Source organism: Lagopus leucura, unplaced genomic scaffold (assembly GCF_019238085.1).
Source record: "Lagopus leucura isolate 7727_CA_CO unplaced genomic scaffold, USGS_WTPT01 Super-Scaffold_100004, whole genome shotgun sequence".
NCBI lineage: Eukaryota > Metazoa > Chordata > Aves > Galliformes > Phasianidae > Lagopus > Lagopus leucura.
In genome coordinates, this window is record NW_024962264.1 from 47948177 (window position 1) to 47965462 (window position 17286).

The 17286-nt window shown below is 40.1% G+C and overlaps 1 protein-coding gene across 11 annotated transcripts in view; it reads right to left on the reverse strand.

The window, feature by feature from the left end:
* LIMCH1 (LIM and calponin homology domains 1) overlaps nucleotides 1-17286 on the reverse strand; it is a 165746-nt gene that overhangs the window by 48602 nt on the left and 99858 nt on the right. For all 11 annotated transcript variants that reach the window (XM_042871926.1, XM_042871922.1, XM_042871921.1 and 8 more), the window contains 5 exons: nucleotides 17005-17035; nucleotides 13934-14044; nucleotides 9288-9483; nucleotides 4767-5016; nucleotides 3836-4102 (listed from right to left, as the gene is read on the reverse strand). In XM_042871926.1, the coding sequence (XP_042727860.1) occupies nucleotides 3836-4102; nucleotides 4767-5016; nucleotides 9288-9483; nucleotides 13934-14044; nucleotides 17005-17035 (855 nt within the window). The remainder of the gene's footprint in view (nucleotides 1-3835; nucleotides 4103-4766; nucleotides 5017-9287; nucleotides 9484-13933; nucleotides 14045-17004; nucleotides 17036-17286) is intronic.

The following is a 17286-nucleotide window of genomic DNA, read 5'->3' on the forward strand; positions in this document are numbered from 1 at the left end:
TCCTTGGCTTCCATTCACAACTATATCTTCTACTTTTTTTCCCCTGTAAACCATGGTCAGTAGTTTACTTTGGATGTTGTCTCTGCAAACACAAAAATGAAGAGGCCTACAAGGTCATCTTCATGTTCAAATTTCACAGCTGAACAGGTATGTCACGTCACTCAATCCTAAATAATGAGTTACCAATACACTGCTGTAACGTGCTCAAATTCACTTTGTTTTGCACACTTGCAATACTGGAAGTACAAACTGACCACTGGGGAAACAGGCTTAAATAATAGTTACAAAAAAAAAAAAAGTTTGCCTTTCAAGTTATGGTTGCCTATGAAATTTGGTTCACCCACTATGAAAGCTTTAGAGAAAACACAGTGATCTAAGGTAGATGAACTGTTCTTCTGAAAGTTTTAGGCACAAAAGAGAACAAGTACCAGCTATATGCACTTGGACTTGTTCTGCCAAGTAAGCCAGGGAATATGATTAAATTGATGAATCTTCCATTGGACTTTACTAGTCGTTCCACTACCCTTCCTTTTTAAAACTAACAATTTGGAAACAATTTTCAGAACTCCAGACACACAAGACGTGTAAAATCACATAGTACTCCATTAAATCATGTTTACATTTACTTCTTAAGTGAAGATCTGAAGATGAATGATTATTTGTGTAGGTAGGTTGAGGGCATTCCTTCATGCTTTTAGTTTCTAAGATTAAGTGTAACCAAGTGATTCTTTAGTAAAAAACAAATGGATTTTTCCAGTCTCATGTCCACCAATGCTACAGAGCATTTTTAGCCACTTTTAGTGTTTTTAGCAACCAACAAATTGGGACTTAAAATTTGCAAAAAATAACAACTGTGAGTCACTGTAATGAGTAGCTGAACAACTTACAGCTTTTCCTACGTAACTAGACTTCCACAATAGTTTCTAGGTTAATAATATTTTCCATTCACTTACATTTTGTTTTTACTGGAGTCAGAGATAAGCTGTGACATTTTTGGGTCTCCTGAATCAGTGTGTGACAGTTCCAGAAGTACCTTTAAGGGTCAACTTGCAATAAAGAAAGCAGAGTGTAGTTGCGAAGCCTGCAGTGGGTCAGAATTCACTACAGATTGGCCAGTTGTGCTTGCGCACCCAGCTCCAGCCCTCACAGGAGCACCACATGGTCCATGCTGATACAGCAGCTGCTACCTGCAGCTACTTCCCTGGGTGTTTGTGCTCCATGGAACAGGGTCCCATATAGGCTTGGGGATACTTGTATTGCATGTCGGAATAATGAGAGGCTTTTGCGTGCTTATGCACCATCAAAATTAGAGTCCATATTCCTTTTGCAAGGAATGTGTCAAAAACTCTTGATTTTGTTCACGTTTCTCTCCTTCCCTCCCCTTCTCCGTCATCTGTAAGTTCTCCTCTTTTTAGGGAGTCTCTGAATCTGATCCATATCTTTCAGATACAATAGTGTAAATAAGAGACAGATCCACAGCCAAGCATGGAGGATCATATGGCAACAAAACATTGTGTTATAAAGAGATGATTCACTCCTTTGGGAAGGATGAATGCCTTTTGGCATGCATTTGTCGATTGAGTCCTTTCCTACAAAGTGCTACAGAAATGGAGATAAGTACTTAGATTCTGAGCAAACAATGTATTTGCATACAAGTTAAAGTTCTTCCTGTGCTGAACCCAGCAACATTCCCGCTGAGTTTTAGCTTAGGGAACAATTAGATGGCTCCTAGAACACAAAGTCACAGCCGGTGTCATCTAGAAGTCAAAAAGTTGAGAGGAAAATGCCTATAAACAACTCAGAACAAGTGGAAAATAACTGAGCACCTCAAGTGAAAAAAAGAGAAGCTGACATTGTAGAAAGATGTTGGAAGAGCAAAAGGAAAAGGTCACAGTATAGAATTAAGAGAGACAGAGAACTATTCGGTGCCCTTAGTGCACAGAAATTTGAATTTGATGCCAAAAAGATAGAAATTGTGCAGTTCAAAGAAGAGGGAATAAGAATGAGACGTTAAGAAAGGTGATCAAACCCTCTGCTGCGTCCTCAAGTATCACCACTCAATTCTTCCCTTTCCCTCACTTGTTAGTCTTCCATTTTCACAAACATATCCTTGTTCTTTCCAAACCTCTGTCCCTCTCCAGTACGTTTTCTACAGCCCCCAGGAACAGGCTTCTACTTCACTACAGTGAAGCCTGGCCGGCCGAGCTCTGCTCTTGACTCTTGGCTTGGGTAGAAAACCAGTGGCTCCTCCTTCTCCAAGCTGCCGAATTCCAGGATTTGCTTTTCCTGAGAACATGCTTGTTATACCTGCTCTTTCTTCCTTCAACTAAGACAGAACAATGGACTGTCCAAAGAAAGAGATCAATTCTATGCCAAAGAGACCCAAACATTTGCATACATGCACTTCTTACTTGGAGAAGAAGAAAGAGGATCAAATGCAGGGTTGGAAAAGGGGTTCTCAACTAATATGGCGCACATCCTCCTGATGCAAATGCAAATAGTGCTTTTTGCTGTGTGCAGAACTGCTAAACATGAGCTAATGCTACAGATCACCTTGAACAACACAGACTTGGACTTCGAAGTCTACTGGTTTATAGATTCCACATCAACTGGCACACTAACTGAGCCACTAATTTATAATTTAGTGAGGGACTAATTTATAATTTACACTTACTCCTTATTAGTATTTGTCTTTGTAAGTAGTAGACCACAACCACATGCAAATACTGGCTCTTGACAGCTTCTGAGTGACCAAAGAAAAGGATGTATGACTATGTGACATGCATAAGGCTGCAGACAAGCTTAATTGTATCTACAAACAAGCTGTGTAACTTATGAGCTGTACTTTCAACTACTGCTACACTCCAAAGCCCAGATTGTAGACCAGCATCTGCTAAACTACTCACTGTCAGGGTTTCACCCCATGTTTCACCAGTTTGGATCTCAGGAAATTGCCTCTATCAGAATAGAAATGTGATGAAGATTTTCCTCAACAATTCGAAAGAAAATGTTTCAGATGGGAGGACACTTGGATACTCACCCTTTAGCTAAATCATTTTCATCATTTGTTAGAGCATAGCCCTTGGACATGCTAAAACTCTGTTTATGCAGGCCATCCCCATGAGGATTTGACATCAGATCATGAAAAGACATGGGCAGTGAGCCTAGCCATCGTTTAGCTATTCAGTTAAAGAACAGGAAACAACCAAATTGAACTACATCCAAAAATAAATAATGCAGGTAATAAGTGAATAACTACTGATACTCTATGCCAAAGCCAGTCAAATCATGATTGCTGAACTATGCATCCATGCTTTAACTAGCACATGTATTAACAAGCACTGTACTTTTACAGTTCCTGCCTTTAAAAATAAATGCAACATTTATTAACACAGCTAAAAATATTAACCACATTAGAAGTGTGAGTCAGTAAACTAAAACATTGCATTGCCAGCAAGTATGTCTATGAAACTTCTGCCCAAGGAAAGCATTTTCAATATACATTTACATGTTTGTTTTTTTAATTAAATGCAAGAAGTAGAAAGTGACAAGTAGTCTGTGTAGCAGTTTCCTTGGTGTTTGTTTACATTATGCTGTAACATAATTCAACCACTCAACACAAACACAGTTAGCATCAAACAACTCTCCAATGCACTACTGCCACATCACAAGCTTTTCCATACCAACACCTTCACTAAAAGGCTAGCCACTGTGAGTGCTTAGCACGCTGGATTTTTGTTAGGAGAAGTGAAACTGCAATGGATTGAGGAAGCCCACACTACAGCCAATCCTAAAAATGTGAAGCGTGCACAAATTCCCACACTGTTGGGCTAACCTGCTATAGCGCTGGGCAGCTGACATGACCTTAATGCCAGCTTGTTCAAGTCTTCTTAACTTTCTGATCTCTGTTTCATCTTTTCCCTTGAGTGATGTTGTTTCTTTTACACTACATGAAGGAGACTGGTCTATGGAATTTGCTTCATTTTGATTCAAATCTGCTTGTATTTTAACAGGGCTTTCCTCAGGAGCCATGGAGCCCATTTTCTCCTTTTCACACAGTCCTGATGTTTCACTTTGTTCTTCTTCTATGGTTTCAGGTTTGCTAATGAATTATACATACAAGGTAGTTTAATGCATGTTGTGCCTGGTACATAGATTAGCAAATTCAGTTTCTATCAAGAAATCAAACAATATTCTGATGAATGAGGCAGGAAGATGATAATGCTCTTTACCAGAAGTTGCTCTACGGCCTAATCAGAAGTGAAATATCAGTTGACAAAAACAGCAGGCAAAAGCATACAGTCACAGTTACATAAACCATATCAATGTTTAAGATACAACAAACAAATCAATTAAAAAAAACCCCACAGCACGAACATTACTTATTTTGATTAGATACATCAAATATTACTTATCAGTATCATCTGGTATTGAGCAACTGTCTTGAGAACTGAAACAGGTTATCCACAATATTTTCATCCAGCCTTGAGTCTGAGATCACAATCATGATATTCACTGTAAACAATATCTTGTCAAACACAAGTTATACAGTACATCGTATAGTGAAATATTGACATCGAGACAAGGATTTTTCACTCTTTGCTTTTCTACCGTCTTCACTAATTGCTACAATTTATCAGTACCATCTCAGCAAGAGATTTATTACAGTGCAAGGCACTTCACATATCTTGTGAAAAGGCAACAAACTGGCTAAGGGTTAAAGCATCATCACCAAGGAAGGGAGAAGTTGAACAGGCCAGTCTTACCTGAAAGGTCTGTCTCCAAGTGGTGAAGTTGCAGTGCTCCAGCTCTTTCGATACTCTTCTCGTTCAGCCTTCTTTTTCCGAAGTGGAGCAGGTACATAGAAAGTCTGATTGCTCTTGTTTGGGAGGTACTGGTTAAAAGGCACAGCTGATTTAGGTTCACCGTGTGAGGTCCGCCTCGCCAACATATCATCTTTTTTCACATCTGGCATCTTTCTGTGTGGCAGGTCAGTTTCTGAGTCACTTCCTCTCCCTAGTGAGGAAGGAGAAAATAATCATTCTTTTCCATCCAGGTTTTTAAAAATCATAAATCAGAGGAGATGTCAACAAAAAAAATGACAGCATGTGAGCACCAATAATTGAAGTTCTTTTTATCTGTGTTCATATTTTAAAATCAGCTAGTGAAGGTAGAAGCTGCAGTACCTACATACCCCTGAAAAACTTCAGCCACAGGTCACCATGCAGGATATTCCAACTTACTCTGGGTCACATTAGTCCAGATCTGTTACTCACACAGGACGCTTAGAGCAGCTTACCTGACTTATGTCCAACTGACTCCTGGCAGCATGTATGGGTACACCTGACCTGGTTCACTCTCTTGAATCTAGACTTACAATTCCGTATCCCAAGCTCAAACACCCTGCATCACCACAATGGCAGGGATCTGTGGATGTTTCTGCAGACATGTATTAACTGCACTTTAAATGCGCACAGCATCATCCTAGATCAAAATTTTAGAATAAGCATCAGCTGCTACAGATCAGAAGACTCAGGTGGTCTGTCTCCAGTCTCACCTGGTTAGTCAGTCCAGTGAAAAAACAGAGAGACTTCATCCTCAGATGTAAGAGAAAAAGCTGTAGAGTTTGTGGGTTAGAGCAGCACTGCGAAGACTGAATAATACTTGTTGACAAGGAAAACAGGTGAGAGAAAAATAAAGAGTTGCAGAGAATAAGATGGGAGATGAACAGAACTCAGAGATTATTTTGTACAAATGAAGTAAGCTTCCCGATATTCACAACCCACTTAAAAACTGTATTCACAAAGGTGAGGAAAATGGTTTTTCAGGTTGAAAATACAGTTGCAAATAGAACTCCCCAAGGGTAGGGCAAATATGTTAAAGAGAATTTCCAGTGGAACTGCCCTCACAGCCATTTTGGGAAGTACTTTGTGGACATTCACTAGATTCCCTGCACAATCATGAGCCTTTTAAAGTAATTCACAAACAAGCTGTACAAATAGTTCTCTCCCAGAAGTGCAACTTCATCAGAGGCCCTCATTTGAAGACTGAAAGTGAGTGAAACACACAGCCAATTCTCCCACCTGCATTCAAACGCTCTCCCAGCTTTGGAGCACTGGCTCTCTGGCACTTGGCCCCTTGGCAACACTAGCATATGCAATAGCTGTTCTCCCTGCCTGGGGAGAGGGGGAAGCCACCCAGACTGTGTCCTCTTGCTAATTCACTGTGCTAATAAATTACTAGCTAATTCACTGAGCTACCTCATGAAAAACTGAAAACAATGAAGTCATAAAAATCACAAGTAGCTTGCATGTAATTCAAAGCAGGGTGAAGGAATAGAGGTCTAAATATGGCAGGAATGTTATTTGCAAAGAGCTTTTGCAGCAGATTTCATGATTCAGTGTTTGCATGGAGAGAGATGAAGAAGGAAAGGGAACAGTAAAACAAGACAAGACGACACAATGGAAATCAACTAGAAAGACAAAATTCACAATGTACTTTTTGTCAGAAAGGTTTTGCTTGGACAGTTTTGGTTAAGAGCATATGACAGCTAGCACTGTGATTGGCAGCCTCTGCCTATGTCTAAGCAGAAATTGGAGACAGCCACAAAATCACAAACGTCTGAGGGCAGCAAAGATTTGAAGAGCTGTAATACCATTAGATTAAGCAGGGCCATAGAGGACCTCAAAGTAGGTGAAAAGATCCCTTCACATTATTTGCTATTCTGTTTACTCTTCCTTTTGGTGTTTATTTTCGTATTGCATGAAAACTAGTCTTGAAGAAGCGGACAGAAATGCTGGAATAGATAATCACAGTAGCAGACAAATAAAAAGAGATTCCTCTTCCTCATTAGCTGTGTGCCTACAAGCATATCCACGCTTGGTACTTCAAAGGAAAGCAGCTTATTTAATTATTCATCTTTTACTCATAAAATTATTTTCAGCTGAGATTTAAAAAAAAAAAATAAATCATCACTTTAAGCCAGAGCACTCAGTAGAAGATGCAGCTGTGCTTTACATTTATAACATTAATTTTGTTCTTCTGCATTTCCAAGCAGAAGAAGCAGCCAGTTTCCACAACCCATAACAAGCAGTTATATACTACAGATTTGCACACAACAGTGTGTCAAGGGACCTACATGAGTTCATAAAAGGCACTGTGCACAACTGCCAGCCACGCAAAAGATTTATATGCTCCTGGATACATCAGTGACTCTGGAGCAGGTCAGACTGCAGTTCTACTGATTTTAACACACTGTTCTGCTCTGTCACTAGTCTTGTTTCTTTTTGCCAAGTGACAGAGGCCACGTAGGACACCAGAGCAGTACCTGAACAGAGATGCTGATCACAAGTGGCAACAGGGAAGGTAGTCCTACTTAACGCTTCTAGCTTAAGTCATCACTGCTTTACAATCACTTACATGATCTCCATCCATTTTTTTTCTAGGAGTACAAGGTATCATAATTTCATTTTACTTCCTATTCTTAGGTTTATAAAGATCCTATCTGCGAAAAACAAAGTGAAGAGTATCTTTTCCTCCCTCCAGCTTTGCATATATCAACAAACATATGCAGCTGAGTGAAACACTGGCCTGTTGGGGCTGCAAGGGAGAGGTTAGATAGAAAAGAGGTCAGCCAAGCGACACCTCAGCTGCAACTCTTGGAAGAGACAGCTGTGAAGTCATGGCAGCAGCAAGTAGGGAAAATGGGATGCATTAGAAAGAGTCTTCACAATAAGCCATACACATGCATGCTACATCTGCATGCACCCCCAGTCTGGAGATGGTTAAAGATGAATTTTTAAGAACAAGCTTTGTATGCTTGCATCTTATCTTGTGATTGTTATGGACTCAAGAATGTGACAAGACAGTATGTCTTAGCTACAGCAACAAGCAACCAAGAAACCTTACAAAAAACTGCTAACACAGCAGAAGTTCATTGGAAGCAGTTTCAGGAGGGGTGTAACAGGCTGCCCAGCAGCTCCCAACAGGCAGGGAAGAAGTCAGAAGGAAGCAACGCTTCTCAATTAGGACAAGCAAGGTGCTCCTATTTGCCAACAACACACTTTTGTTTAGGAAGGCAGAAAAATGGTTTCTAACATGGAGACTGAATTCAGTTCTGTGTCTGAGGGGTCACAGGCTTTTTCAAGCCATCAGTCCCAGTGGCTGGTTCTGGATGGCTGTCCAGCAACAGTCACATAACACATGCCACTCAAAACAGCTGAGCAGCAGAATGTAACCATACTTTCCCCATAGCTCCTTTACAACCCATCTGTGTTACTGGCTCTCCCTGCCAACTTTTCGGTTTTAAGGAGTTCCCCATCACCTCAGGAAATCTCTCAGGCATCCGGTTATGATTAGCACCAGTTTCCTTCACGCTGCCAAAAGCAGTATGAACATCTGGTTCCTACCAAAATATCTTTTTGACCTTCCTTTTTTATTAAATTAATAACATTACTAAGGAGAAGTGATTCATGCATTGAATATAACTTCATCTGATGATGTTCAACTTACCCATTCGTTCACCATAAATGCAATCAAGCAGACGGAGTCTGAATCAAGCGTCCTTTGTTCTGACCTAGAATCCTGCTCAACGCAGGCAACTTGAGTGCATGCTCTACACCTGCCTCTACAATACCCTTCCCCACATTGCATGCTGTATTTGCAAGCCTCAGGAAGCATCTGGGAATCAAACAAGAAAGATGGAGAAGCAGCATACCACCTGCCAGGCAAGAGCTGGACTCAAAGGGGTACAGATATGGCCACAGCTCTGATGCTGGGAGCTGTTCAGTTGCCCAGTTTTCTAAATATCATGAAAGCTCACATGGCATGACTTGGTGGCATGTTTTATATCAGACTTCAAAGCTCAGACAAGTATCAGACATTTCCAAGATATTTCTAGGTCATTTATCTGTCTAGGGTTTATTTAGGCAACATTTTATTCGCTTCAATATTTCCCCTGTTCCTGCACTTTTATTTCTTGCTCCAGCCTAGCTTAAAAGTTAAAATGAGTCTGCATAACATCCTCTTACACCATAACCCAGAAAAGCACTATCCCAATAATAAAATTACACTGCAATGATGTAACTCATTTTCCAAAACTCTGCTATCCAAATTGAGGCAGACTTCAAGTTAGCTGTTGGCAAAGTCATCTGAACCTCAGGGAGCACAAATCAGCATTCACAGTGAAGCTCTCCTGCAGGATTAGCGCAATTCAGACGCTGTGCCCAGCTTCTGAAAGGCACATTTACTCCAGAGACAACGCATGCCTCGTGGCGACAAGTACTCACCATCACTGCTTCCCCTGAGCACTACATCTGGGGATGGTGTCTGCTGTGAGCGGGAGCCAAAGGAGTCCAGACTGTCAAAGGAATCATCTCTGCCGTGGCGCGGGGGGGAGAGGGAATCACTGCGCTCCGAGTCCCAGCAGTCTATGTAGCCGCTGTCGCGAATGCTGCGCTTTGGGCTCTCAATATCCTCTGTTTCCTAAATGAAGTACAGTAGGTACCTCTTCAGAAAGAAGCCACTGACATACCAATGAGACTCATTACACATCAGACAACGCAGCATCTTCCAAATAAAAACCTCTTCACCTGAAAAAGATTTCCTTGCTTTCTGTCCCCTTTCCCCTTCAAAACAGAAGTGCAAGCTTGCAATAAACCCAATTTTATGCTAATTAACAGCCAAGTATGCATATTAGATTAGATCTATAAGCTGTGAAAAAGTTGCAACAACCAAGTCAATAAAGTGATCAAAACCAAGAGAAACCTGAAATGTGACTTGTCGTTCATAGTCCATAGCAGCAACAAAAGTACTACAATTCTAACATCATGCCTGCATCAGGTTTAAGTCTGTTGCTTTGCAAAGGATTCCCCCTCCCCTTGGCTATCTATTGTATCTGGCTGGGACACCAGCAGACAGCATTTGTTGTTGCTGCTTCAGCTCAGCAAAATAATGAAGCAGTGTGCCCCAGCCTCCCTCTACCTTGAAGAGAAATTCCTGTTATGAAAGAGGGATGTCTTTCTGAAGCAATCAGCAATGAAAAATATGCAAAATGCTTTTCCTGATGCCTCAGAAGAATTCAGTTGTGCTCTTTACTCTTTGCCAGCTCCTGGCTCTGGGGGATATGAAAGCGCTTGTAGCTGACCCACATGTTCAGAGCAGTGAGAACAATGGTTGTCTTTGACAGCCCTGTGATTATAAATTCTTTCCAGTGCAAGCAGCACATACTAAAACATTGAAACTCCAGCAGAGGGAAAAGGTCAATAGAAGCCATCCTCACTCCTGTATTATAATAAATCCCTTGTTTTAGAGAGTGTCTTAACATTAATTACAATAGCACGGGCGGAGAAAAACAAAAATAACTTTTATTCAATGATAAACCTGTTGTTTTTTTTCCCTCGACAGTAAGCAAAGTCAAAAATGTGGGTGCCATTATCAGACTGACATTTTGTGACCCAAGGAGGTTGGAATGTGCTTTTTTTGTTGTTTCTCTTTTTCCTTCCAGAAGCACTTGAATATTAATTCCTAATTAAGAAGCACCCCCTGGTCACCACTCACTGGAGCACAAAAGCTACGTTCAGTTCAGCTCCCACCAGCCCTGACTGCCTGGGCATTACCCATCATTGGCACAGCCAATGACGAGATCAGCCTCAAACATCCCCATGTGCTCTGGCACCCCTGTGACAAAGCATATTTGCTGGAGAAGTGACTACAGGAGGAGAGCACTGCAGGAACACACAAACAGGAGGCTCGAGGACTGCAGAAAGCAGACTCACCATCCTGCAGACTTCTCAGGAAGAAGGCTCAATGAATGCCTATTATCACTATTATGCTGCCAAAATACCATGTTAAGGACAGCAGCAGACACCTAAGACCAAGCTAACCTGTGATAACATCAGTGAGTAACCTCATTGCAAACAAAATTAAAATATGTTCTAAAATAAAAACATATCTAACAAAGTAGTAATTGAACCCTATGTCATTTCCTTCCCCACTCCTGCCTAGCACATGGGTTAAAGTACTGCCAGAAATGCCAGACAACAAAGATTTGTCTCCTAGAAATCTGCATGGGTTACACAGACCCAAGAACAAAACTAGAAATCCTATCAAACCCTGTTTGTGACATGATCCAAAATCCTTTTAAAATCCAAATTCCCTAAATCCCCTCGGCTCTTCATACCAATCAGCTATTCTCAGTCCTCAGGCACACTTCCATTTTCCTGAAATACTGTATCTGAGTGACACAGAAATGCTCAGCAGCCACAGGACTTAAACTCAGGCAAAAAAAGCCCCGTCCTGTGCTTGCTATCTTCCAGAGTTTGAAAACAGTCCAATTGTGAACTAATGAGTTCTGCAGGCCTTTCTTTCAAAAGCCTGTTTATGTTAATTCCGCATGCAGCTCACCAGGAATTAGGAGGCAGGCACCACGATGGTATCCTAGACTTCTGCAAACACGTCCTTTATGCCTTTCCCTTGGCAAACATCCCTCCCAGCCAAATGCTGTCTCACAAATGGGTGCTTGTCCTGCCCTGAACGAACGTCATCTCCCAGATGTTGTCAATGGGAAAAAGAAAGTGGTTATCTGCAGGACTGATAGCTCAGAACAGCTCATTGCTTTTCACCTTATCGAATTAAAAACATAGTATGTCACCATACTATGGCAACGGTATAGCATGCCATTTTGCAGTAGCAGAAGGGTGGCTGTGCAATAGAGGATGCATTTCTGCAGGAAATTCCACCCCCCAAATATAATCAGAAGCTATGAATGTTTTGTGATTGGGAATCTCCAGTTTAAAACTAACAGAGACACATATCCAAATAGTTAATGAAATTAAAAACAGAGCAGTACAAATAAAATTAGAAATGAATAGTCTTTTCAGGATGGGAAGTAGAAAAAGATTAATCCAAGACAACTTACATCTAGCTGTCTTTTGATTTCCTTATTTAAAAAGGAGAGCAGAGGGGATTTATAGTGGAAGAACCAAACCAGACTGAATTTATGGTAGATTTAATTATTAAATTCCGTGCAAAAAATTGCCTGTAGAGAATGTGATAAAGTGTCTTTTCAGCACTCAAGCTCAGCTATAAAGAACATCAGAGTGTTACACAGCATGATTAACATGTTCTATTTTACAACCAAATCCTCTTCAAATTTAGAAAGAGAAAAGGCCACGACAGCTGATACGGAGTACCGCAGGGGAACAGGAGCAGAACTCAATATGAGTTGCCAGTGACCCTCATTACCAGCACCAGCTGAACAGACTTTTCAGGATGGTGAAATGCTCTGTTTTTACATTACACGAGTATGTAGCTTTCAGCTTTTATGAGATCTCTGCTCTGCTCCCAGTTCCAACATCTGCAACAAATCAAGTCCCAGTCTCTTGCTTTGTCTTCAACCTGCAGGCTCTGCCCTGCTTGCCAGGCACTCTGCTGTGAGCTCTGCTGAGATCTCTTCCTCTGGAGTCCTGTGCCTTTGTCCCACCAAATGCCCCTTCAGATGATTTGTTAGATGAGTAAAAATGACATGGAAAAAAAGGAGCCTCATGTTGTCGATTAAATATTAAAAGATAAACTGTAGCACCACGCTCCACTAACACTCCATCAACCTGCACATTTTTTCTGCCTTAGCTTTGATGGTTATCTTTGTTTTGCCTTCCAGATTACAAACTTTGGAGTGGGGACTGCTCCTTCCTGCACTGAGCAGAAAACAACTCAAGTGTTAGCTCAATTTCTTTTGTGCTTAGTCTCAGTTGTACTGCTCATGTATTGCGAAGTCTTGAGTGATTAGTGAAGGCCCTTTCAAATGAAGACCAAAACAAACCCGTACAGAGAAAGAGAAATGTTTCTTTTCCTTCACATTGCTCTGTGCTCACAAACAGAGACATTATCAATCTGAGAGCCTCCTGACACTAGAATGTAGAAAATGTAAAAACTGATATCAATCAGCCAAATATCTCTTCCTGTCCAGGGGCAGCCCAGTGCCAGCCCTCTGAAGTCCAAGAGCAAGGATCTGCAGCTGGTGCAGATGCAGGAGTTCAGAGTTTGGTGATGACAATGTGAAAATAGTCTCCCATGGTCCCCAAACCTGTGGGATGGGAAGGAAGTGGCAGGCAGAAAGCTCTCTGAGGACCAGAGAAGGTACCTGCACACTACTTCACGAGCTGTATGTCCAACATATGTAACATCAGGACCAGCTGTCTGCTGCTTGCTGCTTCCAATCCCAGAAAATGCATAAATGGATGCCAATGCTAACCACTGCTGAGGCTGTATCCCATAGCGAGGCTGCAGGCATGCTGTAGGGCTCAGCCATAAGTTCCCAGATCACTCTACAGCAACAGCAACTTTTCTTTTCCAACAGAGCTCAGCTCATCATAAGCCACCAAATATGTTTTCAGTCAGAATTTAGGGTCTGCCAAAACACAGGTTCACCATAACCATGCCCTTTGTAAAGCATAATTTCTTCCTTCTACCCTTCAGCTTTATTTAGATACTTTGGTTTGATGCTTTATGTTACAACTTAAAAAAGAAAGAGCTGTCTGAGAATGAATGTTTTAAAGAAAATAAATCTCTTCTCTCCATAGTCCCACCAGCCTACTTTTGAGTCTCAGCTCTTCTAGCTAAAGCTCTATGTCATAAATGAAAATAATTCAAACCAAAAACTGTGGAAATGAAGATGACAGAGCCAGATGACAATTCTCAAGCCCTGTTCCACATCAACTGCTGCATCATTAATATCACCACAAAGCTGGCTGCCAAAGAAAGTCATGTTTATGGCTTGGTACAGTCAGAAACATTTTCAAAGGAGGTGGGGGTTTACAAGTAATTTGTACTCAAATCCACCACTTCTCTTACGTTTAGCAACAAACATGTTATTTATGGGAGTAATCATTTGAACTAAATTTTTATTCCCAAAACATAACAAAAAGATAGATACCTTTCTCATTTGTGCCAGTAAACCTTCAAACTCCTTCAGGTTCAGGGTTGATCCACTATATGATGTGCAGCTGTTTGCTGCTTTTCCTAGCCAATAAATGGTGACTAATACCTGTAGAAGTTAATAAGAATTAATTGAAGCCATCTTCACAGTTACTTAGCTTAATTTACTTCCCTTAAGCATTTCTCATTTATTCTAAACTGTCCAGTAGCACAAGACTTTGTTATAAATCTCAGTTAAAAGGGAAGAACCTGTCGAAGGTTAGGCATAAACACATCAGGCAACTATGCAAATTTAATCAGGCCAGCATAAGATGTAACTTAATACATTACATTCCTGGTATTTCTTATAAAAAATGGTCCTGTCATGTCTGCCTGGAAAGTAAACAGCAAAAATAAATCTGAATAGAAAAACCAGGCAAGAAATTTGAAACTGTCCAGAAAAGACATTTGCAAATATGCCTATTTGTACATGCAACAGGAAAAAACCAAACACCTAAAGAGTACCTGTACTAGTGGTTGTTAATTGAAACACTTACAACTAATGGAATAAATAGAACATCTGAAATGTATTTCTACCCATTTCAAGGAAATAAAAGGTAGTTCAATTTTTAATCATCTTAATGTACTTTACCGGATGGTATGGGAACATTTACTTCCAGTATTCTGCTAGCTTAAGAAATGCTCAGTGCAAGATTAATCAAAGGCCATGAACATCTGATTGTTTCTAATACACCAAATGGGAAAGAGTTCATGGTTTCATTCAAGTTCTGACTTTATTTCTATCCATAAAACAAGAGTCACTTCAAAACCAGCAGAGAAGAAATGCCAAGAATTGCACTTTCAAATGTTTATGTACCCTCTCTCCTTTAGGCAGCAAAAGAAATCCGATCTGAACTGAACATCAGTGCATCAGATCAGTGCAGTGATTGTTTTAGGGAAGAAGAAATTAAGGTGCCTAGGATGGTCAAACTCAGCACCTCCAAAAGCAGTGACGTTTATGTCATGCAAGGAAAGCAAACAGTTCTATGGACCCACATGTGTCCGCAGTTATCAGGCAGCAATATCTTTAACAGAACCTGTGAAACAGCAATTTGAACTGGAAACTGCTCATCAAAATTACTTCAGGTCAGTGTTCCGGATTGGTTAAAAATGTCTAACACCTCAGAACTTACAGCATTTTCTCATATAATGCTCATTATTTTTGCCTATTCCATAGCATGGCAAAGCATTTAACTGCAGAATAAACAGGAAATATTTCAGCGTGGAAAGCTGGTGCAACCAATACTAAACTATAATTGTCTGTAACAATTGCTATTAGTAATCTTCCAAAAACTGAATAAACTGAAATACAGTATTTTAAGTACTGACAGGTCTGTATAATGTATACTACAAAACATGGTATGAAAGGGATGTAAGACAACCTGAGGGGATGCAGTGACAGGTACTGTTCTTCCCTAAAACATGCAACCAAATTCCTTCAGTACTTCCTCCTCAGTCACATTTACTAGACTTCTGATTGCCCTTTTTTCATCCAACTTTCTCTAACGTCCCCATTTCTCATTCAAATGTGATGTTCAAAGTCCCACACAGTGCTGCAGCTGAGGCCCTGCTAGACAGCACTGCGTATCATGCAAATTGCCCGTTGGAAAACACAGCCATGGTACACTGTATAAACAATACACATACCATGAAATTGCAGAATAAATTTTTTAATAATAAATTTTTAATTTTTAATACAGTTCAAAGTTGTTTTTTTTTTTCTTCTCATTTTAAGAAGTGCATACATGGTGACACTACCGTCACGAGGAAAATGAGGTAGTTTTGCCAACATGGTTTTTTTTTTTTTTAGTCTTTTGAGGGGAAAAAAAATTTGAACTGTTTTCATTCAACAAACACTATTCAACATAGAACAACAAATTTATGTAATATCTCTTATAGTATGTGTTCTCAAGTGAAAACACTTGCAAACCTCATATTCCTAGCAACGAGGAAGCTGTCCAGTTCATTTGGCTGCTCAGTACTCTGGTGAAAGTTGTGGTATTTCTATTTCTTTCTGCTAGCATTTGATCACTCTTTCTCTTCTGTTCTTATCTGTGGCTTTTTCCCCCCAAATAATGTCATATTTGTGAGCAATTCTGATTGGCTGCCAGCCGAGACTGCATTTAATTTATATGCACCTGGAAAATATACACTGAAAGTATATGCTGTCTACAAACACACTGTAGAGGACACTTTTGGAACTTTACCTTTAAAACGATACATCTATACAAATACATACAGCCAGTGCCCATAAGGGTGCTAAAATGGCAAAGCTAAACTCTTCTCCTATAACTTGGTGTGTTAGATGCAGAAGATACTACTTAAATATTGGTGGGAAAGACTACTGTTCTTCTTTTGTTTTTCTTCTTCTTTTACCTGCAGTCATGATTACTGGCTTGAAAAGTTATTAGAAAAAGGCCTTGGCATTTCTTAGCAGTCTATAGGGATATGAGCTAAATATAAAATTGAATTTATAGCAGTTTCTGTGCCTATAAAGAAGAGAAAGCTTGTTAAGCTTTGGAAGAATAACTAACTCTGACTCTAACAAAGTTTAGCCATTTTCTTTTCTACTTAATAATTACAGAATCTATTATCATTACCATTAGTTCAAATCAACAATAAAGTTTGGTGGAATTAGCCTTTCTGGGAAAATATTAATTTGGAAGAATGGGAAAGCTAGTAAAGACTGGTGTGCAGATCTAATGACCACTTTGCTTCATTTAAAATATTTTGCACAAATTTCTTTTTATTCAGGTAATGCTGCAAGGACGTAGCCTCACGACTGAATCAGACCATTCTGGTGAAAGCCACAATGGACAGCACAGAGGTCAGATAGTTTGCTTCCTTATCTAACCAAAGATGGCTGCTCTGCCATAGCAGCTCTACCTAAGTTTCCAGTACAACCCAGTTAAGATTTGTACGCAGGAGGACATATCAGAAATACTCAACTATACTTGTTTTTTCTGACACAGAAAATCTAGCAGAAGTCAAATATACCCAACAAAAAAATACTCCAAGTCACATACTTACATTTTTCAGCTTCCTACTACAGTCAATGTTCCTGGTTGCACATGCACACACACACACAGAAAAAAAAAAAAAGAAAAAAAGAAAAAAAATCAGAATGCAGACCCATTTTTCAAGAGCATGTATGCAGCAGATCATGTTTTCCCCAATAAAAGTCTGCAGAATGCTTCTGCTAGCTAGAAAGACATGAAAGCTAAGAAGATGTTGTTCACACATTCATGTATTCATAACGTGGGAGTATTTTGTCACCATTATTTCAATCATTAAATGATACTTCTGGAAGTA